The sequence below is a fragment of the Zootoca vivipara genome, chromosome 1 (assembly GCF_963506605.1).
Source record: "Zootoca vivipara chromosome 1, rZooViv1.1, whole genome shotgun sequence".
Classification (NCBI taxonomy): Eukaryota; Metazoa; Chordata; class Lepidosauria; order Squamata; family Lacertidae; genus Zootoca; species Zootoca vivipara.
The window spans coordinates 86283522-86310640 of NC_083276.1; the positions used below are offsets into that span (position 1 = coordinate 86283522).

At 44.9% G+C, this 27119-nt stretch overlaps 1 protein-coding gene across 12 annotated transcripts in view; it reads left to right on the top strand.

Annotated features, from left to right (window-relative positions):
* TNS1 (tensin 1) overlaps positions 1 to 27119 on the top strand; it is a 183103-nt gene that overhangs the window by 48823 nt on the left and 107161 nt on the right. For 10 of the 12 annotated variants that reach the window (XM_060278387.1, XM_060278393.1, XM_035128113.2 and 7 more), the window contains 2 exons: positions 7456 to 7497; positions 26017 to 26066. In XM_060278387.1, coding sequence (XP_060134370.1) covers positions 7456 to 7497; positions 26017 to 26066 — 92 coding nt within the window. Of the gene's footprint in view, positions 1 to 7455; positions 7498 to 10869; positions 13343 to 26016; positions 26067 to 27119 lie in introns of those variants that run through there. The other 2 variants (XM_035128147.2, XM_035128138.2) reach the window with 2 other exon arrangements.

Consider the following 27119-nt stretch of genomic DNA (forward strand, 5'->3'; position numbering starts at 1 on the left):
CACAACTGAGAAGGCCCTGTCACAGGTCACCCTACATTTCATAATTGCAAGCTTTCACTGTTAACTTCTTGGATAGGCAACATGGTGGTAGACTGAACCAAATAATCGGCTCTGTACCCACCCACCCACCCACCCTTTGGTAGGACCATTTGTCCTCACATAAATAGCTTGTTGGTGTCTTTCAGAGGGGTGGTGTTGCTGAATTCTAATGCTTTTCAGGAGGCTGCTTAATACCACTAACCAGGTGGTTCCCACCCCACCCATAAAAATATTTTGCTGCCTCTTGAAACAGTGGAACAGCCTGGCAGCATTCCTCCTTAATGGTCCATTGCCATGTCATGGGAATAAACCTCGCAGACAGACATTATTGCGTATGGATAGGACTCAAGGCACAGGCCCAAGGCACACTAATTTGCACATGCTACTTGATATAGATGCCTCTGGGAAAATAAAGATTGCTGATCCTGAGGGTCTCATCAAAACTGAACTCAGCAGTGCATCCAATTACCCTGTAAACATTTTGTTTGTTTGTTTAAAAAACAGAGCACAAGGGAAAGGGTCAAAAGACCCAAGGCATGGTGTAAAAGCCCCAAGTCTCAGGTTCCCCAGGGCACCAGCTAACAATGTCCCTGGCCTTGTGTGTGCATCAGAGCTCCAGAAGCAAACAAAAGAATTGCTGTATTGAAAAGCTGCCCTCAACATCATTTATATGATACATTCCAGCATTGGCCTGATTTATCATCACTTCAACATGATTTTCCTTTCATTTTTTGGGAGTTTGTTTTGTTTTTCATGTGGAAAAGTGTCCAGCCTGCAAGGGCAGATTCTTCTGGCAGAATCCATCCCTCCTATGTCTGGAAGGGTGGGGCTGGCTTAGTGAAAGCTCCAAATTGGTTTGTTAACTCTTGCATATTGAAACCACCCACATGCTGGTCCAATCACATTGTGGGCCCCAGCCAGGCTCTGCCAAATCTGAATAAATCAGAGTTTAGCGTTGGAAACCGTGTCCTTGGCTCACCCAGGGTGGTGGGTGGTGGGAGGGAGGAGGAGGCTTGCTTGGGGGCTGCCCCTTAGCAGCTGTGCAATAAGTCTACTTGCAAACAGGACCTCTCTGCCATAGTTTTAAAAAGAAATCTGACGGCAAAAAGGAATCTTCCTACTCTTCTTACTTGGGATTGCAGAGGCTAACATTTTCCATTCCACGAATGCAACTCTCTTTTTTTGGTGCTCACATTTAAAACAAGAGGCACACCCTTTAGTGGCAGGGACAGTTTCACCAAATGGGGAAACTGAAAATCACAGTGATGGTGGGCTACGAATTTGGTAACTGCAGGGGTGGTATGCAATTGGCTCAGGAAGAGTAAATCGGGCAATGCTTCCAGATTCGGCATAGACAATTAAAGTGGATTTGGCGCTCTTGTGGAACAAACCTGCTTAGAAAAAATAAAAATAAAAATAAAAATCAGGCTTCTTTGAAGTAAGGAAAATGATGAGGAAATGATGAGGAATTGAGGGATGATTGGTGTGACAACTTCAGTTTAACACTAAAGTAGGAGTGCATAAGGGACACGGGTGGTGCTGTGGGTTAAACCACAGAGCCTAGGGCTTGCCGATCAGAAGGTTGGCGGTTCGAATCCCCGTGACGAGGTGAGCTCCCATTGCTCGGTCCCAGCTCCTGCCCACCTAGCAGTTTGAAAGCACATCAAAGTGCAAGTAGATAAATAGGTACCGCTCTGGTGGGAAGGTAAACGGCGTTTCTGTGTGCTGCTCTGGTTCACCAGAAGTGGCTTTGTCATGCTGGCCACATGACCTGGAAGCTGTACACCGGCTCCCTTGGCCAATAATGCGAGATGAGTGCCGCAACCCCAGAGTCGGTCACAACTGGACCTAATGGTCAGGGGTCCCTTTACCTTTACCTTTAGGAGTGCATAAAGGAATTAAGGTACACTGTTTTGCATATTCTGTAACTGAAGAAAGTCATGCAGAATGCACAGTCTGTACATAGTCTGAGGACCTGGGAAAATGTAGATTAGATGCAGATATACTTATCCAACCTTTTCAAAGCCCCAGTGTAGAGGCTTCATAATTGGCCTTAGCAATACCTCTCAACTTGCATGGCTACAGTCTTGTGCCATGTAAGCATTTTATCCATTGGGTGACATCAGGCATTTGGTTCCATTGCAAACTCACAGCATCTCACCAAATGCAAGCTGAAAGATTTGTCTACATCTCCAATAGGTGCACAGAGTTCTCGCTTCTCCTATGCCCTTTGCCTTTCTTGGAATGGTCCTCCTGCTGCCAGACATGGCTGACGGTATGCAGTTTCTGTGTCTCGGAGCACTTGGCATTGCCTTCCCAGCACAACACAAATTGCTCTAGCAGATGGTTCTTGGGCTTTGTCGCCATTGCCCAAATCTTTATTTTTGTCTCTTCCTTTCCCCTGGAAATCTCTTAATGGTAAGTCAGAAGCTGTTAGGGAGACAGGCAGCAGGGCACTCTGGATCAAAGCTTTGCAAAGCCCTAAGTTGCCGTGAAAGAGGAGCAAGGAATTCCAAAAGAAGCTCTCTGTGCAAAAACAGTCAGCATGTTCCATCTGTGCTGACATAAACAAGTATCAAGGGAAGGAGGCCCTGCCCTCCTTTTCATAGATGTTTCTTGTTCTCTAGTTACGAAAGCTGTGACTAGTAATGGGCAACCTCCCCCAGGCTTGCTTTAGATTGGGGGGTGGCAGTAACACAGAGCATTGCAGAACTTGCAGAAAAACCTATTCTCTTTCCCCTGCCTGAGTTTCCAAATGCCCCATAACCGCTGCCCCACTTGGCCTCCTTTTCTTGTGGAACATCTGCCAGTTCTTTGCCAGTGTCATGTGAGTCACACACACACACACACCTGGTACTCCTACACAATGAACATTACTATTACAGCTTCCTGAGCACCGGGGTGCCTAGGAAATGCCCTTTCCCCCTCAGTACCAACTATATTTCCCAGAGCCCCTTTCACCTGAGTTGCTGCCATAGCAACCTTTCTTTCAGGTACCGGGAAGCGGGGAACAGGCCTTCCTGTTGTCACCAGAGCAGCTGCAGCAGCAAAGTGGGAATGGGAGCAAGCAAGGGAGGAGTTCTGCTTTAGCTCACATGAAAAGAGCCCAGTCTGTAATACTCATTTTGCATTTAAGGCAAGCATTATATGTCTGCAGGGTTTGTATTTTGAGCCAAGGATGGGTGGATTTCAGCGTTGTTATCAGTTACCAGTTGCTGGAAACCACAGGGCAGGAGGTTGTGCTCAGTTCTCACTTGTGAGTTTCCCATAAGCATCTGGTTGGCCACTGTGAGAACAGGATGCTGGACTCAATGGGCCATTGGCCTGATCCAGCAGGCCTCTTCTTAACAGCCATAGTTCTAATGGTGTTTTAGTATATAGCATTGCTGGATCAGGGGCTCCTGTAGATTCAAGAGGGATGTACTATAAAAACAGCCATCTTCACCAGCGGTATAATCTCATCAAATTCCACAAATTCTCTTGTCATGGTTCCCATGGTGAGTATTCCTCCTTCCCCCACCTCTGTCAAGCATAAAGCTCAGTGTGACAGGGACAAGCTCCCAGTCCACCCCCACCCCCCAGTCTCTTAGCTGGGATGGAGAGTGAGCTTCTTAGGTGCTCAGAGGACCTTTGAAGCTGAGCACAACAGGGACAAGCCCCCAGCCCCACTCTGATTAGGCAAGAGGACTGGGCTCATCATATTTGGCCATGGACATGTATAGAACACCTCTTTAAGTTTCCTGTAACTGGGATGAGCCTCCATCACCCTCTCCAGCTTGGAGCTGGGGGGGGGGAGAATGGGGGCTTATTCCTACACCTGCCCCTTCTGGGACCCTGCCCCTTTGGAGAAGAGCACATCATTTCATTGACTGCCACGGGTGGGCAAAACATGTGGATTCCTGTCTCCAGCAGTAGCCGCCCACATTCCTTTGGAAAGTCACAAGCTGTGCCTAATGATAAATGGCTCTTGTCTTAGCTCCAGCAGTTAAACAGAGCATCTGTGTTCAGAGGCAGTATATCTTTGATTATCAGATGCTAGGGATAAAGCACAACACAGCTGTCTCATGATCCCTTGCTGGAATTACAAATGGCAGGGCTAGACCAAACTCTGCTCTCGATTCCCGTTATTGTTCCAATTTGGTAAGTCTTGATACGCACGCCTCTGTTCTTTGGCTGGCATACCAAGGTCTGGAGACCTTCAAATGCCCTGTGATCCTTTGCCAAAAGCAACTTGCTTGGGTAACTGGCTTGCTGGCATACAGAGCCCTATCTTCTTGGGCTATTCAGTGTTGCACCCATATGCACTGGCAGCAAGCCAAGGGAGCAGTTAGAGGTGGCCTCATGTAGGTACCTGCACAGATCCCTGCCAAGCCATATACATGCCTCTTCACAAATCTAGCCCCCCTCGTCAAAACAGAGCATTTCGTCTATCTGCTTCTGTGCTCCTTTGCTGCCAGCTGCTCTGCAAGTTTCTTTTCACAAGTGGTCTGCTGCTTATTATCTCCGTACACAGATTAATCTCTGTGCACACACTGGCATATTTGGATGGTAAACACGGCATGCATAGGTCCCCAAGAGAGCTTCCTAGGCTGGCCAGGGAAGTTTATCTGTGGAAGGCACATGCTCTGGTCTCCTTGGGACCGTTATTGTGGGTTTGTCAAGGAAGCTGTGCGGTGTGCTAGGAGCCAGCCTTCTCCTGAAGGGCTGCCTAAGAGGAGACCTGTACATTTGCCAGGAACCCAAGGACTCTCCACAATGGAACCATTGTGCAGATGCAGAATGTGGCATGCTCCGAGTTCCTTGGCTGGTAGGCACGAGGAGTTGCCAATGGGGAAGATTTATATCTCCTCCTTGCCAGCGAAGACTTCCCAAGCTAGGTGAAGGAAATGTCTTCCCTTAAAACAACAGCCATGCAGAACCCATGTTGCTCAGGAAGCACGTTGCCTTTAGCGAATATTCGTCCTCTTCTGAGATGGGTGTTCCCTTCCCTTCCAGGCCTGCCATGCGGCTGTGTTTCTTGTCTGTTTCTCATTTGTATGGAAGTGCCTTGGTTACACAGAGATGTGAGATGGCCATGTTGGGTCAAATAGGCATGGGATGTTCCTCATCTCTGAATTAGGTCTGCTCCTTGTAAGAGAAAGACTTCAATTATACGGAGGACGGCCATGAATCATATGGCCAGTCTGGTGCATTCTTGCAGATGTAAGCTAAAATACTCTTCAGAAATGTGAATCATGCACACAGATCAGGAGATTTTGCTACAGAAGATATATGTTCAGCTAAGCAGGAAACCCTGAACTCCTTCAAAACAACTTGTCAATAAAAAAGCTATGAGCAATATCTTTAAAAAGATGCATAATTAGTACACGACATATGATACTTTGAGATACCGAGTGTTGCCTTGAACTGCTGCCATGACTAATATGCTAGAGGTCTTATTTTTAATATTTACAGCAAAGCAATCTTAACCAGTACTCTGGAAGAACAACACACAAACCACAGAAAACAGGGGTCCCTTGTATGCATCCAAACCGCCTTAGGCATGGATGGTGTTTCATGACGGCTGGCTTGCAGAGACACATCTACCTCCAGTGGCAGTGAGCTTTGCTGCTTCTGTTTACATAAATTCAGAAGGAGATGGGGTGAGGGGAGAGGGGGAAGCACCAGCTTTTACAGCTGATTCAAGAGATGAACTGGACTCCCTTGCTTTTCTGTGTGATCAAAGCTCAGGTTGCTAATTGAATTATGTATGGAACATTTAACATCGTTCTGTGCAAGGAACCAAGGCAAATGTGTTTTTCCTACAGAGGCCTTTTTTTTTGAAGGATAAATTTATTAATTTGCCCATTTATTCAATTTGTATACTGGCTTTGGCACAATAAGGTCCTCAAGATGGTTCACAATCAAATCCATTTAAAATATTAACATTAAAACAAAACTAAAAAGTTCACTAAAAAGCCAGCTGTTATTGCCAACTTTTGTAGTAAAAAATATGTCAAATTACAAGGAGAATCAAATAAAATTTCAAGGAATAAAAATAAAATAAAATGGTTCACTTAGAGATCTCTAAAATATCTTAAAACTAGATGGTCCTAAATTCTCTTCTAAGAGTCTGAAGGGAACCCACCCAAATGATTTGCCTAGAGATAGAATTATGCAGAATGAGCTCCATAATTGAAAAAGCCCGCATGGTAATCACTCAACCCTCAAGAACAGAGCTTACTACATGTAAGTTACCTAGAAAAATTGGCAGGTTGTAGAGGAAAACTCAAGACTGTTTGGCCAAACGCTGTGATTCAGGGAACTGGCATCAGCTATTACTCCCATATTTTTTCTTTTGGCAACCCCCTTCTCCAATGCCTAGCTCCAACGTCAACATTTGCAATATGAAAAATGAATATTTGCAAATAAAAATGTGGATTTTCCTTGTGACTTTTAAAAGGGCTATGACCCTTCTATGTGATACATATGAAGATGCAGAAAAATATGAGGTTGAGGCTATTGAAATAGATAGGGTGCAAGATGATGGGGGTAGGGAGGGGGAAAACTTGAAATAAGTGGGCAGAGGTGGAATCTACACACATATTTAAAAAAAACCCATTTGGGATATGCTTTTTTTCAAAAGCGTTTTTAACAATACATTGAATTTTCCATAAGGCTCACTATCGCCGTCTAGTGTCACATTGTATATTGCACTTTTATTTGCAGCTGTATAGGAGCAAGGTTTAACACAGAAGGGAGACATGGTTGTGCAGAGAGAGAAGAAGCAGTATTGTGGTGCATTGAAGGAGGAAAGGGAGCTGACTAAGAATAGTCTAAAAAGGGCCAGCTCTACAGTTGGGCAGAGTGAGGCAACCACCTCAGGCAGCAGATACTGGGAGTAAGGTATTGGTGGGCAGAGATATGCATGCCATGCCGTCTCCCCCAGTGCCCCCTAAGTGAGCCAGCAGCCCCTAGGTGCACCGTCCCTTTGCCAATGTTGAATGTTATTCTCCGTAGGTGGAATTGTGGTGTCTGTTTGCCACCTTGCCTTTTGCCTCAGGCAGCAAAATGTCTTGAGCCAGGCCCTGGGCTACAAGAAAACACAGAATTAGAACGGTGACAAAATGCTTATTTACGGTTAGCATAGCAATGTAGATCTCTCTGGTTAATCACAATTTAAAAATGGTTCTCCAAGTGATTTGTTGTGCACTAAACATTAACTTCCTCTCTGCCCATTAAAATTCAACTTTGTCACAAACTGAGAAGTCTGGCCCACCTTCCAGGGACCTCTTGAATCTTTTCCCTCAGTTTTGAGAAGGAAGTAGAATTTTTGAACATTGCCTGGGAATGTGCAGCTTAGTACTATAAATAAGTGGGGGAACTTTGAACTTATGCTAAGCCTTCATGCTTTCTCTGTCTGTCTCTCCTATACAGCCATCCACTGAGGAAAGTCCTGCGAAGCACTTAGAAACCCCGGTAAGTGATATGATTTGCCTCTGCTGCAGCCAAGAACATTTAGGAGGGGGGATGTCCCAAGGGAATCCCGTTGCCTTGTGTGCAGTGGTTCTGCTCCTTGTCATGTGTCTTCCCATTTACTTCTCTGCAGCTTCTTAATCCTCCTGTCCATGATCTCCCTGCAAATCTCAGCTTCCCACAACCTTTCCTATTCGGACCTCCTTGTAGCCTACTATGTCTCTTACCTATTTAGCAACTGCATTTCATCTGATTTCAAGCAGAGGCTTGCTCTGGTCTGTAAACAGAATGCAAGCCGTCTTGTAGTCAAGTATCAAGTTCATAAGAACAATTGCTAAACAGTTACACATGGCATGATTTACGAAATAGATTCAGAAAATGAACTTTGGCATAGTGAGTCTTATTGAGCCCAGTTCAAAAACCGCTCTAGCAGCCCCTGTGTTTAATTCTACATTAAAGTAACATGGCCTTGTTTAAAACCAACTAAATAATAATAATAATAATAATAATAATAATAATAATAATTTTTTATTTATACCCCGCCCATCTGGCTGGGTTTCCCCAGCCACTCTGGGCGGCTTCCAACAGAAAAATAAAACACAGTAATCTATTAAACATAAGCTACATTTCCAAAGGACAGGCATGTTTTGAACTCGGCATGTTGAGTTGTGATATTTATATGTTGCAAATGAATAGTGAGACCAATTCAGTAGGCTCAAATGCAGCATAAGGTGCACAGCTTCCTGAACTGCAGTGATTGATGGATGATGTTGTTGTGATGGATCGTGACTCATCAAAAGGCACGCTGACTCTGTTTGCATATAATGCTTAGCCAAACTAGGACTCTGAAGAGGCAATCGTTGTTTTGCTCCTCCTGCAGTCCTGCTGCTGCTGCTGCATTTCTGTGAGCTAAGCCATGGTTTGCCTCAGGATGCCATCTGAATCTGGATTAATGGTTTGCCTCACTCCAGACAAACTATGAGCTGTAAACCAAGAACAAGCCTTGGCTATGACTTGTGATTTGTCTGGAGCAAGACAAACCACAAGTCTGAGTTCAGGCAACACGTTAAGCCAAACCATGGCTCAGCTCGCACCAGTACAGCTGCAGCAGGAGGACTAGAGGAAGAGCAAAGCAGTTGCACTCTCCTCTCCAGGACCCCCCACACTTATGCATTCACACTTTAAGCCAGGCATCCCCAAACTGTGGCCCTCCAGATGTTTTGGCCTACAACTCCCATGATCCCTAGCTAACAGAGCCAGTGGTCAGGGATGATGGGAATTGTAGTCCAAAACATCTGGAGGGCCGAAGTTTGGGGATGCCTGCTAAGCCATGGCTTGACTTGGTGGGAAGAGCTTGAGTTTCTCGTGTCAGCTGCTTGTGCCTCCATAGTGAGCCCCACCTCACACCTGGAAAACCATTGATAGCTGACTAGCAGGTATGTTCAGGGATTGAGAACAGTAGCGAGCCCGCATCTAAAGAGTGCAAAAACATCTGCTGAGAGAGAGAGATACTGAAAAGATGATGGCAACATATCCTGTGTACAATAATAATAAAAACAAATAAGGAAAGGCAAAATAAAACTTCTGGAGGAAATAAACAACTTTGAGAAATGTCAGAAAACAGCTTTTCTTCTTATCTCACACAACACTGTTTTTTAAAAGGCAGTTGAGGAATGCCAAATAAAAACTCCCTTGCAAACCCCCAAAATAAAAGTCATGTTCTGAAGCATTGAGGATAAATGTGTGGTCTTTTCTCAGGAGTTCTGTTTGTAGTTTTTACGAAGGCGGGGACTTGCTCTGTGTGCAGTTGTGCAGTTGTGAGATGTCTGATCCCATGGAGCTTCTGCCTGTGTGCTCCATTAGCGTATGAAACAGAGGAAGGGGTACACCAGTTCACGAACATAAAAAAGTATAGTAGAAATCCACAAAATATTTTTTTCCTATTGACAATATTATCCAATGCATTGGAATCACAAGAGCTGTTGATCAGGGAACAAATTTAATATACTCAGCGGTAAGCTATAGTGCAAGGCACTTGCCAACAGACTAGAAGTGACAAAGGCAGACTTGTCAGCTATTGCCACTGTGGTGTCCATTAAATTTTTGCTCTGTGCTTTGTGTGTGTTTGTGTTCTTTTACATTTGTTCTGTTTGAAAGTCCAAGTCACCCTCTTCCGTCTACATACAGTACAATTGAAACAGACCAACCCTAAAGGACTCGGTATCAAAAAGTGAGGGAAAACTGGTATTTTTTTTTTGAAGTTAGCCAGTTTGCTAAACCCCTGTAAATAACTGTCCTCATGGGTGGTCTACTTGTTTGTGTGCTGCAGTGTCTGAAGTAGGGAGTCACAAAAGGTTGCACAGACTACTTCTGTGATTAGTTAAATTGCAAGAAACCATTCTCCTAATCACCAGATTTAGACATTGCAATCTGTGATCCTCTACTTCAGATGTTTTGAAACACGAAAAGAGAAATGGATAATCTTTAGAAATATGACATCTGCTCTGATAGGATGGAAGTTTTATGAGATTCAAGGAATTTCTGGAAACAAAACTGTTATTATTTTAGGATGTATGCAAAACCTCTTGCCCCAAGCCGAATGGCTTTTGTTCAAACAACAGAGGTATGAAGAGACTCTTCCTGGGTCTTCCATGTTTGTTTTCCAAAGAGGATTTTCTCCCCCTGCCCTTTTGGCTCAGACACCCACCTAAAGCACCTAGCAAAAGATGCCGGGAATACTAGGCTAGATGGAATGTGTGCTCAAGCCAATCTCGCAACCACAAAGGGTTGTCCCTCCTTATGACAGGGTGGCATTGGATAGATCCTCCAGATAGATCCAGCCAATCCTTTGTGGTTGCCTTGGCACCTCAGGACCTTCAATCCCCATTGCCTGGGGAAAGTGGAGGTGACCTGGCAGCTGCTCACGAGCTGGGTTGCTCCCTCCTTGGCCATCCAGTCGAAATTCTTAACAATTAGGAAAGCTGAAATCAAATCATGTGGATTTGAACTGAACAAGGCTTCTGTGTGCTTAGGAAAACAAGATTTTTCTGGCACTGTCCCTTTTTTCCATTACATGCATAAACACTGATAGAGGCCTCTCCCTGCAGTTGAGCACCTCTTCGTTACCATGACACTCTTTGCTTATCAGTGATCTCTTGGAAGAGACAAGGATGTCTTCGAGGATTTTCAGACTGTCGTAATTTTACATGCAGTACTTAATGTTGTTCCCTTCAGTGGGCCATCAGTGGAATATGGGGGATGTATTTATTTATTACCAGCCAAACTTCTTCTTCTTCTTCTTCTTCTTCTTCTTCTTCTTCTTCTTCTTCTTCTTCTTCTTCTTCTTCTTCTTCTTCTTCTTCTTCTTCTTCTTCTTCCTTCACATATTTATACAGTGAATTTCAGACTATATACCGGGAAAGCTTTTGGGGTATTCCTCACTGAGAAAATCAGTGGTGCTGGACAAAAGTTCTTCCTGAAGGACAGCTTCCTGGCTACTACCAATAATCACCTGCATTGTGCAATAAAAGTGGCTTGGGTCATAAGAAGTGTCACATCACGGGGTTGATGCAAGGAAACTTCCGTTTTCCTCCTCTATTCTGCAACCCGCCTCACCCAATCCTTGAAAAGTATTTCCCAAGAGATTCAATATTGCCATGAATGGCATGGGTACATGCAGCTGCTTGGAGCAGTGGGGAGATCACCCCAAATGGGGCACAGGCAACTTTTAAAGGAATTAACTTCACTATGGAATGAGTTAAATTTACTGCTTAAGAGTGGACTCAAGTTCAGCTAGAAAGCTTCATCAATACATGAACCTTTTATAAAAACAACAACCCCAGAACCAATTCAGCACAACAATCAAATAAATAACAAACCAGGAGCAACATAATGCTGGTGGCATCCAGATAAAATAACAGCACCTCGCAGTTCTTGTGCAGAATAGAAATGGTTTTATGGTTCCTAAAACTAGATTTCCCCAAAAAATCACAACAGAAAAGACCGAGTTCCTGCTTGCAGCAACCCTACCATCTGATGGAGGCAGAATGGTGGGGACGCTTTCTATCTCTTGCGCTCTCTCTCTCCTCTCCCCAATGCCTGTTGTCAGTTAAATTTGCCTAAGGTTGAGTTTATACATTCTTGTAATTCTTCTATAGTTATTCATGGTTAAAAAAAAGTGCTGCTGCATGGATGAAAGCAACATAACAATTGTATGAAACTGGATGTTTGAGAAGTAGCCATGATCTAGATATGTGTGTTCATTTAGAGCAGAGGTGGAGAATCTGTGGCCCTCCAGATATTGCTGGACATCCAACAGCCCCAACCAGCACAACCCATGGCCAGGGATGGTGGAAGCTGTAGTTCAGCAACATCTGAAGAATTACAGGTGCAGGAACTGGAAGCATCAGAAAGAAGTCAGTTACTATTGGAACCATAATATGCCTTCTTTCCCATTTTCTTTCCCAGCTCTCATTGTATGACTGCAGTTGTGGAAACAGGGGGAAGGGTGGCACACAACAAGCGATTCTCAAAATTTCTAGTTTCAGGAGAGTCTTCCCATGCTCGCTTGTGGGGCAAGAAGCATTGCCTATCAGCCTGAGAATGCCTGTGGGCTGTAAAAGATTCAGGGAGCATGTTGTAGGGCATATGGGCCGGGATCCAGCTAACCCAGAATGCTAACAGAAGCTCCTGCTAGTGCAACAGGGCATCCCCCTCTCCTCTCCAGAAAATCTCCCTGTGCCCACCAGATCTACTCCAAAGGGTCAGGAGAACTCCCAAGAACAGCAAATGAAGAGAGGAGAGGGCAGGCTGTTCTGCCTGGGAAGCAGAAATGTTTGCGCTGATGGAATGATAACTAGAGTGTGACAATCATTCCCCCCATACACCTCAGAGGCCACTGTCCAGGACGCTTTGGGCATCATTGCAGCCTTGGGTGTCAAAATGCTCTCCAAAATGCACCTAGCACTCTCCAGCAGCAGCATGCATTAGGGATGATTGGTAGTGGCAATACGCAAACTACTTTTAAGGAAATCCTGCTTGTATTGATCCTTGTTGAAGAACCCCTGATGAATTTTCTTTGGGTTCCGAGGAACACTCCTACATGATGACCCGTTTAAGAACCTTCATGTTTTGAAGATTTCTACATCATTAATGCAGACAAGAAAAAAAAAACCCAATTTCCATTTTTTAATTCTCTATTTCTATGAATCCAGCTGTCAGGCTCATATTCTGCAGCACTGACCTTGGTTACTAAAACCTTGTGGCTCTTGGTTGCTTTTGCTGCGACAGGCTGGCATAGAAATGGAAGCAAGGTGTGTGTTGAACAGTAAAGGAGGTGGTGATATTGAGGGCAACACTCTAGAATAAGTGGGGTGCCAGCCTTTAAAAAGGATCATTTGTCACTTTCATTTTTCCGCCTGGTCCTGAATTCTGGATAGGGTGCTTGCTGAGCATTTAATTTGCCTGGAAGCTGTTATTCCTATCAGCTGATATCTGCCTGACTCTTCCTCGTGGTGTGTGTGTGTGTGTTGGGGAGAGCATTTCAGGAAGAGGTGGGGCTCCATTTCCACCAGCAGTAACAACAACAGGAGAGCTGTTTGTGGTTAGTGTGTTGCATCGTGAGCCACAGGGACCCAACGGCAGCGCCAGAGACTGACCATGCCAAACATGGTGCCCGCTGCGTGCCAGGCTTGTGCCACTCTTTAATCAAACACCGTCCCTTTATTCTTGTGGACTTCCTTGGATTGAGGCTCTGGGGAGGAGAGAGGGATTGCTCTGGAGAGAGATTTAAGAAAGAGTGGGCACCATGCCCTGGAAATGGATTAGGAAAACTGCTACTCTCCCGAAGGTAAGCCTTTGTTTAGGGTTGGAGGGGTGTGTGCGTGCTGTGGTGGAGATGCCAAGCCTTGTAATTGGATTTGCACATAGGAATAGGGTGGGGATTAGTTAAACATCTCCAAATAGGGATTTGCCTTGAGCTCTGTTCTCTCTGGGCAGGATGGAATCTTTGGATCAGATCTTTATACGAGTTTTGTGAACAACAACAACTACAGTTACTGAATGCACATGGTTCTAGCACTCATCTCTTTTGAGCAGCATCATGGAGTGCTGCTTTGATGGAAGAAAATCCAGATCTGGTTCTGTATGCAGCTTGCTTTCTCCCTTCATCACAGCCAGCTGGCTCAACGAGCCAGGAGTAATTTGTTCTCATGTCTACGGATGATACCAAAAGGGGGGAAGTATGGTGTTTCAAGGTTTTATTATCACTTTAACGTCTGAATATCCCAAACCTCATATAATCAAAATGGTTTTTCCAATCTATACGAAATTTATTTGGCACTGAGAATCTACTTGTTTTGTGGTGTAGTCAGTAACTGCATTTCATAAGGATCTGATGGAGAATGACAAAGTTATTCAGCGTAAAACTTTTCATTTAATGCCTGTGTGAGGCGGCACCTCCCCCACACTGCCAAGTAATGCCTTAAAAATATTCTTTTGGCAGTTATATCCAGCATTCAGGTATGTTGCTTGGACTTCTCTTTTGTTGAGAATCCACTGTGTGCATATAAAGGAATAAGGTTTCAGAGTTAACCAGTTGTAATAAATGGGAGCTGAGGCAAGGACAAGTTATGCACTGTGCGTGTGTGTGTCGGTTTTAGCCATTAAGGCAGGTACAGACAATGGCAGCTTATCAGCTTTAAGAGCACTTCCTGGAGACATTTCAGTGCCTACAAATGGCATGTGCAGCCACTTGAAGCCAAGCCATTCAGAGCTTGGAGTGCAGTGACTGAGGAAGGAGCAGAAGGGCTGCTGCCTCTTGGATTTGGGTGACTGTCCAGGCTTGTGTGGGTGTTTGTTTCTGGCTGTGACCTTGTTTGTTTCTGGCTGTGACCTTTCACCTAGAAGTGTGAGTCAGGAAGTTCAGGTGATTAGCTGTGGGCGGAGCTAGTCAGAGCTTGGAGTGCAGTGACTGAGGAAGGAGCAGAAGGTGAGCTGAGCTTGGGAGACACTCTGTAGGTTTTGTGGTTTTGTCTTTTGGGGCTGTGTGTGAGTAAGTTTGTGTGCTTATTTGTTTTCTTACTTGTTTGTGTGCTTGTGCTGGTTTTCTAGGGCTGCTGCCTCTTGGATTTGGGTGACTGTCCAGGCTTGTGTGGGTGTTTGTTTCTGGCTGTGACCTTGTTTGTTTCTGGCTGTGACCTTTCACCTAGAAGTGTGAGTCAGGAAGTTCAGGTGATTAGCTGTGGGCGGAGCTAGTCAGAGCTTGGATAGCAGCAAGTCTCATACGTTTGTTAGGGGGGACCTAGGCCTCTTCCTCTTTCCCCCTTGACCTCAAGGTTTTCAAGATGGAGGTGGAGGGAACAACCATTGTCACCTGCAATTCCTGTGCAATGTTTGTTTTCTTGCCAAAGGATGTGGGTAGCTACACCTGCAACAATTGTAAGTTGGTTGCCCTACTAGAAAACAAGGTTGCCCTTCTGGAAGAGAAGGTGCAGCAGCTTCAGGGGCGTGTATCTACGCTCCAGAGAATTAAAGAACTGGAGCTTTTCTTGGATGCAGCAGAGCACACTGTCTGCACCAAGGAGGAGACAGGGGATCTCCCTGAGGAGGAGGTCAGTTCCCCAACACAGCAGCCAGATGTATGGAGGAACGTGACTCATAGAAGTAGAAGGCCCAGGGATCGCTCTGAGTGCTTAGAATTACACAACCGTTTTGAAGTGCTCATGGAAGACGAGGAACAGACTCCACCTGAGGATCTCTCCCTCATCACAGTTGATGAGGAATATGAAGACGAGCAACCAAGTCAGTCTTCTGGAAATATGCAGGTAACCTTGGAAGGGACAGCACATAGAAGTATCCCAACCAAGCCCATGAAGAGGCGTGTAGTGGTGATTGGGGATTCCCTACTGAGGGGTACAGAAGCAGTGATCTGTGGGCCTGACAAGATGTCTCGAGAGGTGTGCTGTCTACCTGGGGCCAAGATCAAAGATGTAACAGAACGGCTGCAAGGAATCATAAAACCCACCGACAAATACCCCTTCCTTTTGGTGCATGTGGGAACCAATGACACTGCAAGCCATAGCTTACAGAAGATCAAAAATGATTATGAGGCTCTGGGCAGGAAGTTGAAGCAATTAGATGCACAAATTGTCATCTCTTCTGTCCTCCCAGTTGAACGACATGGCCCAGGGAGAGAGGGAAAAATAGGGGAAGTGAACAACTGGCTTCGCAAATGGTGCAAACAGGAACGGTTTGGATTCCTAGATCACGGTCTGCAGTTTCTTGAAGATGGACTTCTGGCAAGTGATGGACTGCACCTCACAAAAGTTGGGAGGAATGTTTTTGCCACAAAACTCAAAAACCTCATCAGGAGGGCTTTAAACTGACTTATGTGGGGGAGGGAGACAGTGGTCCTGAAGGTAGGAGTCTATCAAATGCTGAAGATGATCATCCAAATGTCAAGGACCAAATGGAGCAAGCAGCATGCAGACCTAGTGGTGGGACGAAAATATCCTTAAATAAGAGACATGGGGGAATGATCAACGGTCTTCAATGTCTGTATACTAATGCACAGAGCATGGGAAATAAACAAGATGAACTTGAGCTCTTGGTACAGCAAACTAAATATGACATAATAGGCATCACTGAAACCTGGTGGGATGAGTCTCATGACTGGAATGTAGTAATAGAGGGATACAATCTATTTAAGAGAAATAGACCAAACAGGAAAGGAGGAGGAGTAGCTTTATATGTTAGGGATATGTATACCTGTGAAGAGATCCAGGATTTAAAACTTCAAAGCCAAATTGAGAGTATCTGGGTCAAAATTAAGGGAGAGAAAAACAACAGTGACCTCATTGTGGGAGTTTACTATAGATCCCCAAGCCAAACTGAGGACACAGATGATGCCTTCCTGGAACAGATGGCCAAGCATTCCAAAGGAAGTGAGATAGTAGTAATGGGGGATTTCAACTATCCTGATATTTGTTGGATGTCAAACTCAGCCAAGAGCATAAGGTCGAACAGATTCCTCACTGGCCTTGCAGACAACTTCATTGTCCAGAAAGTGGGAGAAGCAACAAGAGGATCAGCCATTTTAGATCTGGTCCTAACCAATGGTGATGACTTGGTTAGTGGGGTAGAAGTGGCAGGATCATTAGGTGGGAGTGACCATGCTCTTCTGGAGTTTATTATCCAGCGGAAAGGAGCAACCAAGCATACTAAGGTCCAAATTCTAGACTTTAAAAAAGCCGACTTCAGAAAACTTAGGGAAAAGCTGGGTGAAATCCCATGGACAGTAATACTAAAAGGGAAGGGAGTTCATGATGGTTGGGAGTTTGTTAAAAGGGAGATATTAAAAGCACAACTTCAGGCAATACCAATGAGACGGAAACATGGAAGGTGCCTAAAGAAGCCAGGCTGGCTATCTAAAGAACTTTTGACTGAGTTAAGATTTAAAAGGGATATGTACAAAAAATGGAAAAGGGGGGAAATCTCCAGAGAGGAATTCAAACATATAGCCAGCACGTGTAGAGACAAAGTCAGAAAAGCTAAAGCACAGAATGAACTCAGGCTCGCCAGAGAGGTTAAAAGCAACAAAAAGGGCTTTTATGGGTATGTCCGTAGCAAAAGGAAAAACAAGGAAACAGTGGGGTCACTCAGAGGAGAAGATGGTGAAATGCAAACAGGGGACAGAGAAAGGGCAGAACTCCTCAATGCCTTCTTTGCCTCAGTCTTCTCCAAGAAAGAAAACAACGCCCGACCTGAAGAATATGGAGCAGATGATTCAGCAGGGGAAACACAGCCCAGAATAAGTAAGGAGGTAGTACAAGAATACTTGGCTAGTTTAGATGTATTCAAGTCTCCAGGGCCAGATGAACTACATCCAAGAGTATTAAAAGAACTGGCAGAGGTGATTTCAGAACCACTGGCAATAATCTTTGAAAATTCCTGGAGAACAGGCGAAGTTCCAGCAGACTGGAGGAGGGCAAATGTTGTCCCTATTTTCAAAAAGGGGAAAAGAGAGGACCCAAACAATTACCGCCCAGTCAGCCTGACATCAATACCAGGAAAGATTCTAGAGCAGATCATTAAGCAAACAGTCTGTGAGCACCTAGAAAGAAACTCTGTGATCACTAAAAGTCAGCATGGGTTCCTGAAAAATAAGTCATGTCAGACTAATCTGATCTCATTTTTTGACAGAATTACAAGCCTGGTAGATGAAGGGAACGCTGTGGATGTAGCCTATCTTGATTTCAGCAAGGCCTTTGACAAGGTGCCCCATGATATTCTTGTAAAGAAGCTGGTAAAATGTGGGCTAGACAATGCTACCATTCAGTGGATTTGTAGCTGGCTTACTGACCGAACCCAAAGGGTGCTCATCAATGGCTCCTCCTCATCCTGGAGAGTAGTGACTAGTGGGGTGCCACAGGGTTCTGTCTTGGGCCCAGTCTTGTTCAACATCTTTATCAATGACTTGGATGATGGGCTTGAGGGAATCCTGAGCAAGTTTGCAGATGACACCAAGTTGGGAGGGGTGGCTAACACCCCAGAGGACAGGATCACACTTCAGAATGACCTTAACAGATTAGACAACTGGGCCAAAGCAAACAAGATGAATTTTAACAAGGAGAAATGTAAAGTACTACACTTGGGCAAAAAAAATGAAAGGCACAGATACAGGATGGGAGACACCTGGCTTGAGAGCAGTACATGTGAAAAGGATCTAGGAGTTTTGGTTGACCACAAACTTGACATGAGTCAGCAGTGTGATGCAGCAGCTAAAAAAGCCAATGCAATTCTGGGCTGCATCAATAGGAGTATAGCATCTAGATCAAGGGAAGTAATAGTACCACTGTATTCTGCTCTGGTCAGACCTCACCTGGAGTATTGTGTCCAGTTCTGGGCACCACAGTTCAAGAAGGATACTGATAAGCTGGAACGTGTCCAGAAGAGGGCAACCAAAATGGTCAAAGGCCTGGAAACGATGCCTTATGAGGAACGGCTTAGGGAGCTGGGTATGTTTAGCCTGGAGAAGAGAAGGTTAAGGGGTGATATGATAACCATGTTCAAATATATAAAAGGATGTCATATAAAGGAGGGAGAAAGGTTGTTTTCTGCTGCTCCAGAGAAGCGGACACGGAGCAACGGATTCAAACTACAAGAAAGAAAATTCCACCTAAACATTAGGAAGAACTTCCTGACAGTAAGAGCTGTTCGGCAGTGGAATTTGCTGCCAAGGAGTGTGGTGGAGTCTCCTTCTTTGGAGGTCTTTAAGCAGAGGCTTGACAGCCATCTGTCAGGAATGCTTTGATGGTGTTTCCTGCTTGGCAGGGGGTTGGACTGGATGGCCCTTGTGGTCTCTTCCAACTCTATGATTCTATGATTCTATGATTCTATGATTCATTAATGTGTGATGATACCTGCATGCCACCCTGCCTGCATGAATCCACTTGGCTGAGGGGAGGCTGCACAGTAACCTAGATGTGCTTTCGTCTTTAGCCAAAGCAGGGACCCCCCCCCTCAAAGCAAAAGTACATACCTTCCCTCCTGAGATATAAACAGAACCGCCCTATCTCAGGCAGCAGATACTGAGGAGGGGAAAGTGAAAGTGATGGTGAGCTGTTGGAGGGCAGAACTGTCTGTGCTTTGTGGGCTAACCTGCACCCCTTACGCTAGCCTGCTGCTTCAGGTGTGGTAAAGGACACTGTCCTTTTACCAGTGTTGAAGTAAGATTCAATTCCTAGTCTGGTTAGGTGGTGTGTATGGGGTGTGTGTGTGTGTAAAATTTTTCTACATGGGACAGGTGGTTTAAACGTGTATGTGCATTTGAGGGAGTTTGCTAATGTGTATGTGTGTTTTATTGTGTGTGTGTTAGTTTTCTGTGTCTCTCTGTGTGAATGTGTATGAGGGAAAATGGTTCCTCCTCTGTGTCTGCATATGTGTGAAGGATAATTTTGCAGGAGTGCATGTGGGAGAGAGGATGGGAGACTTCTGACTGCCTTCTAAAATTGTCTTCATCTGAATTTCTCACTGGATGTTAGAGATCTGAATTGTTTCAGGAGTGGGTCAGCTGCACTAGCGGTGGGCCACCATTTTTGCTTGGTGGGCCAGATCCTTATCTGCCCCTACCCTCTACAGATCCACTTTGACAGATGCGTGGGACACCATCGACACCATGGGCAGGTTTGTTTGTTTTTGCCATGCCCCCCTGTCAAATCCCATGCACAGCACTTCCAAAGCATCTGACAGCCAGCTTGTTGTTGGCCACATGGCAACCACAGCACACGAAGCTTGGCCAACCCTTTGCTTGGCACTTGGGAACCATTGAGCATAAGGGCTTTCAAAGCACTTCCCAAACAACAGCTAGCTCAGGCATAGACAAACTCGGCTCTCCAGATATTTTGGGACTACAACTCCCATCATCCCTAGCTAACAGGACCAGTTGTCAGGGATGATGGGAGTTGTAGTCCCAAAACATCTGGAGGGCCGAGTTTGCCTATGCCTGAGCTAGCTGTTGAGTGTTTGGGAATCACTGTGCAAAGTGCTTTGCAAGCTCTGTACTCAACGCTTCCCAATCACCAAGAATAGGCAGGCAAAACTGCTTTCTGTTGAGATTAACTGTGTGATCAAGTTCTCCATGGGGAACTCGGCTGTGAAGCCAACTGAGCAGGCTTGAACTCACTGCCCATCAGTTGAAGGGGCAGGAGCTTCAACCCTGTTTTCTGTGGGGATCAGCCATACAGTCATGTTCTGAATGGGGAACTTCAGCGAAGAGCTGATGTAGATGAATCTGTACGTGCCCCATACCAGACAGTAGATATGACATTAGGTGTGATGTAGGTGGGCACACCTAATGGCCAAGGAAAGTGGCCTTGCAGGCCAAATTGGGACCTTTGCTGGGCCAAATATAGCCCACAGGCCAGAACTTCCCCACCTCTCTGGTATAACACATGTAGTCAAAGACAAACCCATAATGACCATCTTTAGGTTCAGCATGCTGCTTTGTGCTTGTTCCCTCAATTGGCATTTCCATTACTGGGACCCTATAATTCAGCAGCAGTAGGTGGTCAGATCTGAGCTCTGCAAACTCACCATGGTCATGGGATTGTGGAGCCACCTTGGGACGAGAGTTTTATTTACTAAAACCTTTAACAAATGCTTTTAACTGAAGATACTAAAACAAACAAGGTGTGAATGTATATTTTCCTCTCAGTCAGATCTTTCTTTAATTAGAACCCCCACTTAGTGTTTCAGATGAGGTCACAAAGTCACCAAACAAATCGAGCACATATGGAATTTTTGAGGCCATGGGAATGGTGCACAAATAGAAACTTCCTGCTCGTACAACTCACACATTTCCTCCTGGCGTTCTGTTCCGTCAAGGCCCAAGCCAAGGCGAGCCAGAGTTCAGTTCTAATGGCTTGGGGAAGACCTTTTTGTTGCATAGTGTGATGTTTTCTGCTCTGTAAACCTTATTGCTGGGCTGCTCCAATATACAGTAGTTATAATGGGGCTGTTAAATTCCCTGCATCCAAAGTTCTGTAGCATGCTCCGGCATGACTTTGCCCTCACTTGCATGTAACACTGAGCCAAACAGGCCAGATTTATATGGTGGTTGTCCTTTACACTGATTGTTCAGTGTGTGTGTGTGTGTGTGTGTGTGTGTGTGCGTGCCAAACTAGTCTTTCCAGTTATTCTGGGTACTTTGAAATTGTCACTTTTTAATATCCTGGAAAATCTTGGAAAAGTAGTTAGGATATCATCTTAGAGCAATATATCAGTAGTACCTGCCAACCTAGCAGTTCGAAAGCACGTCAAAGTGCAAGTAGCTAAATAGGTACCGCTCCGGTGGGAAGGTAAACGGTGATTCTGTGCACTGCTCTGGTTTGCCAGAAACGGCTTAGTCATGCTGGCCACATGACCTGGAAGCTGTACTCTGGCTCCCTTGGCCAGTAACGCGAGATGAGTGCCGCAACCCCAGAGTCGTCCGCGACTGGACCTAATGGTCAGGGGTCTCTTTACCTTTACCTTTACCGTAGCGAAGGTTAGTGTGTTCTACTCTCACCTTTCCAAAATTCTGATGCTGCAAGCGAATTTAGCCATCTAGGGCAGCATACCCCCCCTTTACGTTAGGGCAAAGTCTGCTTTCATAATCTATCTGCACTTTCTAGCCCCTCCCCAATTAATGAACCCCTCGATTAAAAAGGTTTATCAAGACTGCATGCCCTGTTTGTGAACACAAACTATTTCACTTCTCTGTAGTGTGCAGCATCTTACACATGAAGAAACAATGGCTATTGCACAATTGGTCTGGGTTGGTTACCCTTTTGGCCCCTGTGCATCCACTGAGGGGCAGGGGGTTCAAATCTGCCTTGTGGAGGATTCAGACAGAGGAAAACATCCCCATGCATCAGCCGATGGGCAGAGAGTTTGGTCCTGCTTTCTGCTGGGATCTGCCCACCAGCTGTGCCTCTGCCTGTACCACACCTGATGTCACCTATAATGCCAGGTGTGGGGAAGGTGGATGTGGTTTGGGGAAAATAGCCACATGTGCCAAATGGAGAACATACCTTTGGGGCTCCCCAGTTGTTAGAGCAACCCAGTGTGTGTATATAGAAGGTGAACTAAACACTAATGTATTGTCCAAAACTAAGCCAAATTTCCATCTAATAGAAGTTGGTTAACCGGCAGGTCATTTGTTAAAAGGAGTGGTTGTGATTCATCTTCTGGAATGCTACACTTGGCAACACTGAGATCTAAATTACTAGTTTCGGGTGATAGTGGAGTGAATGAAGCCATTCACGGCTTGCACAGAAATGATGCGCATTAAACATGTGTGGTGAACACTTTCCCTCATACACACCCCACAGTTGTCCATGGTGCTGATCGTGCCGGGCACAATGCAGTGCATGTACTAAAGCCATCCCCATAGTTAGCCGTGATCTAACCTTGGGAACATTTAAATTATGTCTTCTGAATATGGGAATATTCAGCCCTAGAACAGTTTGTCCTGCCACAACGCTGACATAGCTGTGGCAAGACAGTGCCTGAAAACCTGCCTAGCAGATATTCCCTTGACACCACAGATAAATTATAGGTGATCCTAGCACCCCATAGCTTTTCTTACCTTCAGTGATGGACAGAAGCCCTGACCTGTCTTAACTGAACAGATGTGACGAAGTCTAGCAGATTCCGTCCTGTGGAAATTTACTGTAATTGAATTGGAGCAAATACCTTGACTGGAAAAGGGCTCTTCCGTATCTTCATGGTAGTGATTGCAGCCTATGTGCTTGTGCAGTAAAACTGGCCTTGCATCTAGTCCACCAGCCTTCCAAGCCGCTGCTATTATCTTGACTGACTTTCGAGAAAATGAAACTCAACACAGCCTTTAAATTACTTCCTGCAGTTCTCCTCCTGTTCAATCCCTGGTGGCTTTTGTTCTGTCCAGCTTGATAAATAGTCTCCTAATGATCCTTGTTAGGGCCTTGATCCCCCCATGTATTTGTAAACCCCGGCTGCTAATTAGCCAATTATCTCTGCTAGTAGGACCAAGGAATTCAAACTGCAGTCAAGGCATTGTGTGGTGCTCTGTGCTCCTTTCCCTCTGCTAAAGTAGAAGAAGCAAAATCAGCCTGGGCTGTGTAGCACTGCAGGTGAAGCAGTCTGCTCTTTCACCTGTGAAGGATGAGAAACAGGGTCCCCAGATCCATGGGCATAGCCAGGATTTATATGGGCAGGGGGAGGATCAATGTTGGGGGAGCAGAACCGAGCTATCTGCCACATAATTGGTCAGTTAGCTAAGTGTTTTTATTTACTTGGCTATGCTTATGCCTATATCACTTTTTTTTAAGGCTTCATTGAAACAGATCCCAGGATAGTGCACAATAAGAACAATTAGAAATAATTTTCACATTCAATAAAAGCAAAACATAACCCATCAGAAAACCAATATATCAGCCGTCACACAACAACAACAACAACAACAACAACAACAACAACAACAACAACAACAACAACAACAACACAGCTAAAGTCCCAAATAGTAGCCTCTTTAAAAATGCCTGGGTACTTTTTCCACTATAGGTTAAAACCATGGGTAAAAAACCCCCAAAGAAAACAACTGGGCAAGACTGATTTTGAGCTTGAAAATTATCAGAGGGAAAAGGGGTAGGTGGTTTTTCTCCTCCTCTGTCCAATATGCATAGACTCCCTATCTCCATCTTTCTTTCCTTCTTTTTGGTGGAGGGGCAGAGTCTCTGCAGAGGAAAAGAGCATGAGGCTTGCTGTTAGTTTGAGATTTAATGGAAGAGACATATCTCGCCTTGGGCTTCTGCAGAGTCATATGGCCGTTTCTATCCTAAACAGCCCTTGATTGTGACAGGAGCAATCACAGAGCTCCCCCATATGGCGAGAGGATTGTGTCATTGGTTGGTAAAGTCAACAGTTATAAAACATATGCAACTTTTACATGTCTTGATGGGCTTGCCTAAAGGAAAGGCCCTGGGGAAACACAACAAAGGTGCCTGCCTGATTTCAAGAGGAAGGGACTTCTAAAGTATAGGTGCTGCCACACTGAAAGGTTTATTTCTTCCAAGTGCAGAGCAAGTATTATGTGGCACATGTAACAGTGCCATTAGGATATGGGATATTTCAAAAGTAGAATTTTAAAGAATGTTGTGGATGGAGACACAGGACTATCACTTACAACATGCAAACTGATGCACAGGTACCGAGCAACAGCAGATTTTCATATTGATATGAGCTATTCTTTCCTCTAGGAAAACACATGCACAGAGAACAGCCCCAACAGAAATCACCCCCCGCCGTTCACCTTACATGTATCCATTAGCTGTGCAGGTTAAGATAGTGTCTACTCTTATTTCACAGCTCTTCTCCAGCCTCCTTACTTCCTGTTTGCTTTCATCTCCCTGTTTGCTCTTTCCTCATGGGGCTTTTGTACTTAGATCCTTGCCCACCAATAAGTGCTACATGATCTTTTGTTTCACCACTACAGCTGTCAGGATTGGGCTGTATTGAGAGGCTGTTGAACTGCCAAAGGATCTCTTAACTCTCTGCAGAGCTCAGTTGTCACCAGTAAATTATGTCTTCCGCCACCCCTCATTTCAAAACAGGAGGAGGCGAGGGAGACCAGGGGGATATGTTGGGAAATAAAGAATTATTGTTCCTTATTTATTTCATAACACATCGCTGCTCCATAGATCCTAGTGGATGCTCTTCATTTCAGACACTACGATTTCACAGTGGCTCTTCTGTCTTGAAATTTTGATAATCTTTACAGTAGAGGAGCTGTGTGGTGATACTTGACCTGAAGCGTAGTTCTTATTTCAACCCACAACAAGCTATGAAAAGTACCTTCTGGCTATACTCTCAAAACTGTGGGTGGTCACAACCGTACGGATTTAGAGAGGTAGTCCAGAGAAAATAACGGTGCTATCAGGTAGCCTGCCAGTTAGCTTGTTAGATATCTGTGTGTTGCCTCAAAGCACTTGCTCCTTGATTGAAGAGGGAGTAGCTATGGGATCAGACCTGTGGAAATCATCCCTCCAAGACTGAGTAGCTGCACTGTTTGTGAAGGAGCAAGCACTTTCAGTCTTCACTGAGACCAACACAAGATACATTGGTTGCCTCAAATGATTATGGTGCATCATTTGAGAGGTGTGTGGCAGCATCTGCCATGACTGAGCATGCTGGAGCCCACCTCTTACTTTGCCTATCAATACAGCTGCCAATTTAGGGAACATTTGCAACCTTGAAAAGCATCATACAGTTCCTTGGCTTCCGTCATACTAGGTGTGAGGCACAATCTGCCAATTGTGCCACCCCCACTTTGGATCCTTGTGCCATTAACCTGGAGCCCTGGAATTCATGGAATCAGCCTTTGACATATAAATACATTTTAGCACAGAGCTAACTTCCAGGTCAAGTTGGGCCAGCTGTAAGTATTCTTGGGGCATGAATCTGATGTATCCTTTTCCTTCCATGGAGCAATATTGGAAAGTGACCGTAAAAAAATGATTAATTTAACTTGTGTATCTTGCTTGCCAAGCTCACTCCCCCCTCCTTTTTTTGAGGGGCATGCTCTGGATTTCATTTGCCGAGCTGTAAAATGGAAAAAGATCCTTAATTTGCTCCATTGGTGAGCTTCAGTGAAGTAAACATTGATGGAATGCAGGGTGCAGTACTGAAGGCTATTCAAATACCTGAGAAGTGGGGAAAGGAGGAGGTTGTAGTCTAACTGAAACTCCAGAACCTTAAATGCAGATGTTCCAGAATGAGCTTCTGTGAAATGTCTATAACAGGGATATTTTGTGGGGGGAAGGGAGCAGAAAATATCTTTGATCAGGCCACCTTAAAGTGATATTTTCCAGATCAGGTCAGGCTCATAAGCTAGGCAGGAGGAGACCCAGTTGCTTCCATTTCTGCTGAATGCGTCACTGTACGATTAAGCAACGTACTGCAGTAACATGCTTTCCCACCCTTTTGTCACTCTCGTTTTATTAGGTGTTCGCAAAGTCCCCCAAAATTATCCAGGCGCGACGTAAACCCTCAAGGTAAGGCTCAGTGTTTGATGAGAGTACTTCATGGAGAGTCTTTCTTGTGAAACTCAAAAGACCAAGAATCACAAGTGGGGGGAGCGCAGCTGTGTTCAGGTTTCCCACAGGCATCTGCTTGGCCAGTGTGAGAACAGGATGCTGGTCTAAATGGACCTGTGGCCTGATCCAGCAGGGCTCTCCTTGTGTTCTTACACTGCTCCATTCATAATTAGGGACATGCAAAACTGCCTCCATTATTTCCATGGATAGATCTGCCTTGCTTAAAATTGATAACACATGTTCAAGATACTTATCTGCGAAAGCTAATACACTTTTCTTTTCTTTTTTTTAAAACAAGGGTAGGGTTTTCCCCAGATAGTTATTTGACATGTTAGTTCATGTGTTCAGATCCACTGTTATACTGCTTTGTTCTCATTTAAAGGCACAGAAATTTAGGATGTGTTGTGCATGGCTCCCAGCTGAAAGGCAAGGAGTAGTAACTGGAACTGAAAGGGGTAACTTTAAGAATATAATAAGAGCACTAAGAGATCAGGCCAAAGGCCTGTCTAGTTCAGCATCATGTTTCCTATAGTGGCCAACAGCATGTCTCTTGGGAGCCCCAAAGGGCAATCACTCTCCTCTGCTGTTTTCTCCCAGTAACTAGCATGTTGCCTCTGATGCTGGAGGCAACCATTGCATGTGCACCCATGCTTCTTCTTAGAAAGAGCACTTACTGGCTCACTCTTGAATAGGGTGCAATGACAGTTTTTGTTCCCTATTTACATTATTGCCAGAACAGTATTTTCAGGGTGCATATTAACATCCTGCACAAAAGGGCAGCGCTTGTTTTTGTTCTACTTTCCCCATGAATCTACAAAAAAAATTTGGACAAAGGGTTTCTTAATTCAGGATGCTTGTTAAAAGCTGGAAAATGTGTTTCTGTGTTGGCCCCATGCTTGTGTTACATGGTGTCAGTGCTGACATCCAGTGTTTGGCTTAAATGCTCCCCCTTCTCCAAACACACACGCACTTATAGACATTATGCAACAATACTTCTTCATGGTGCTGTAT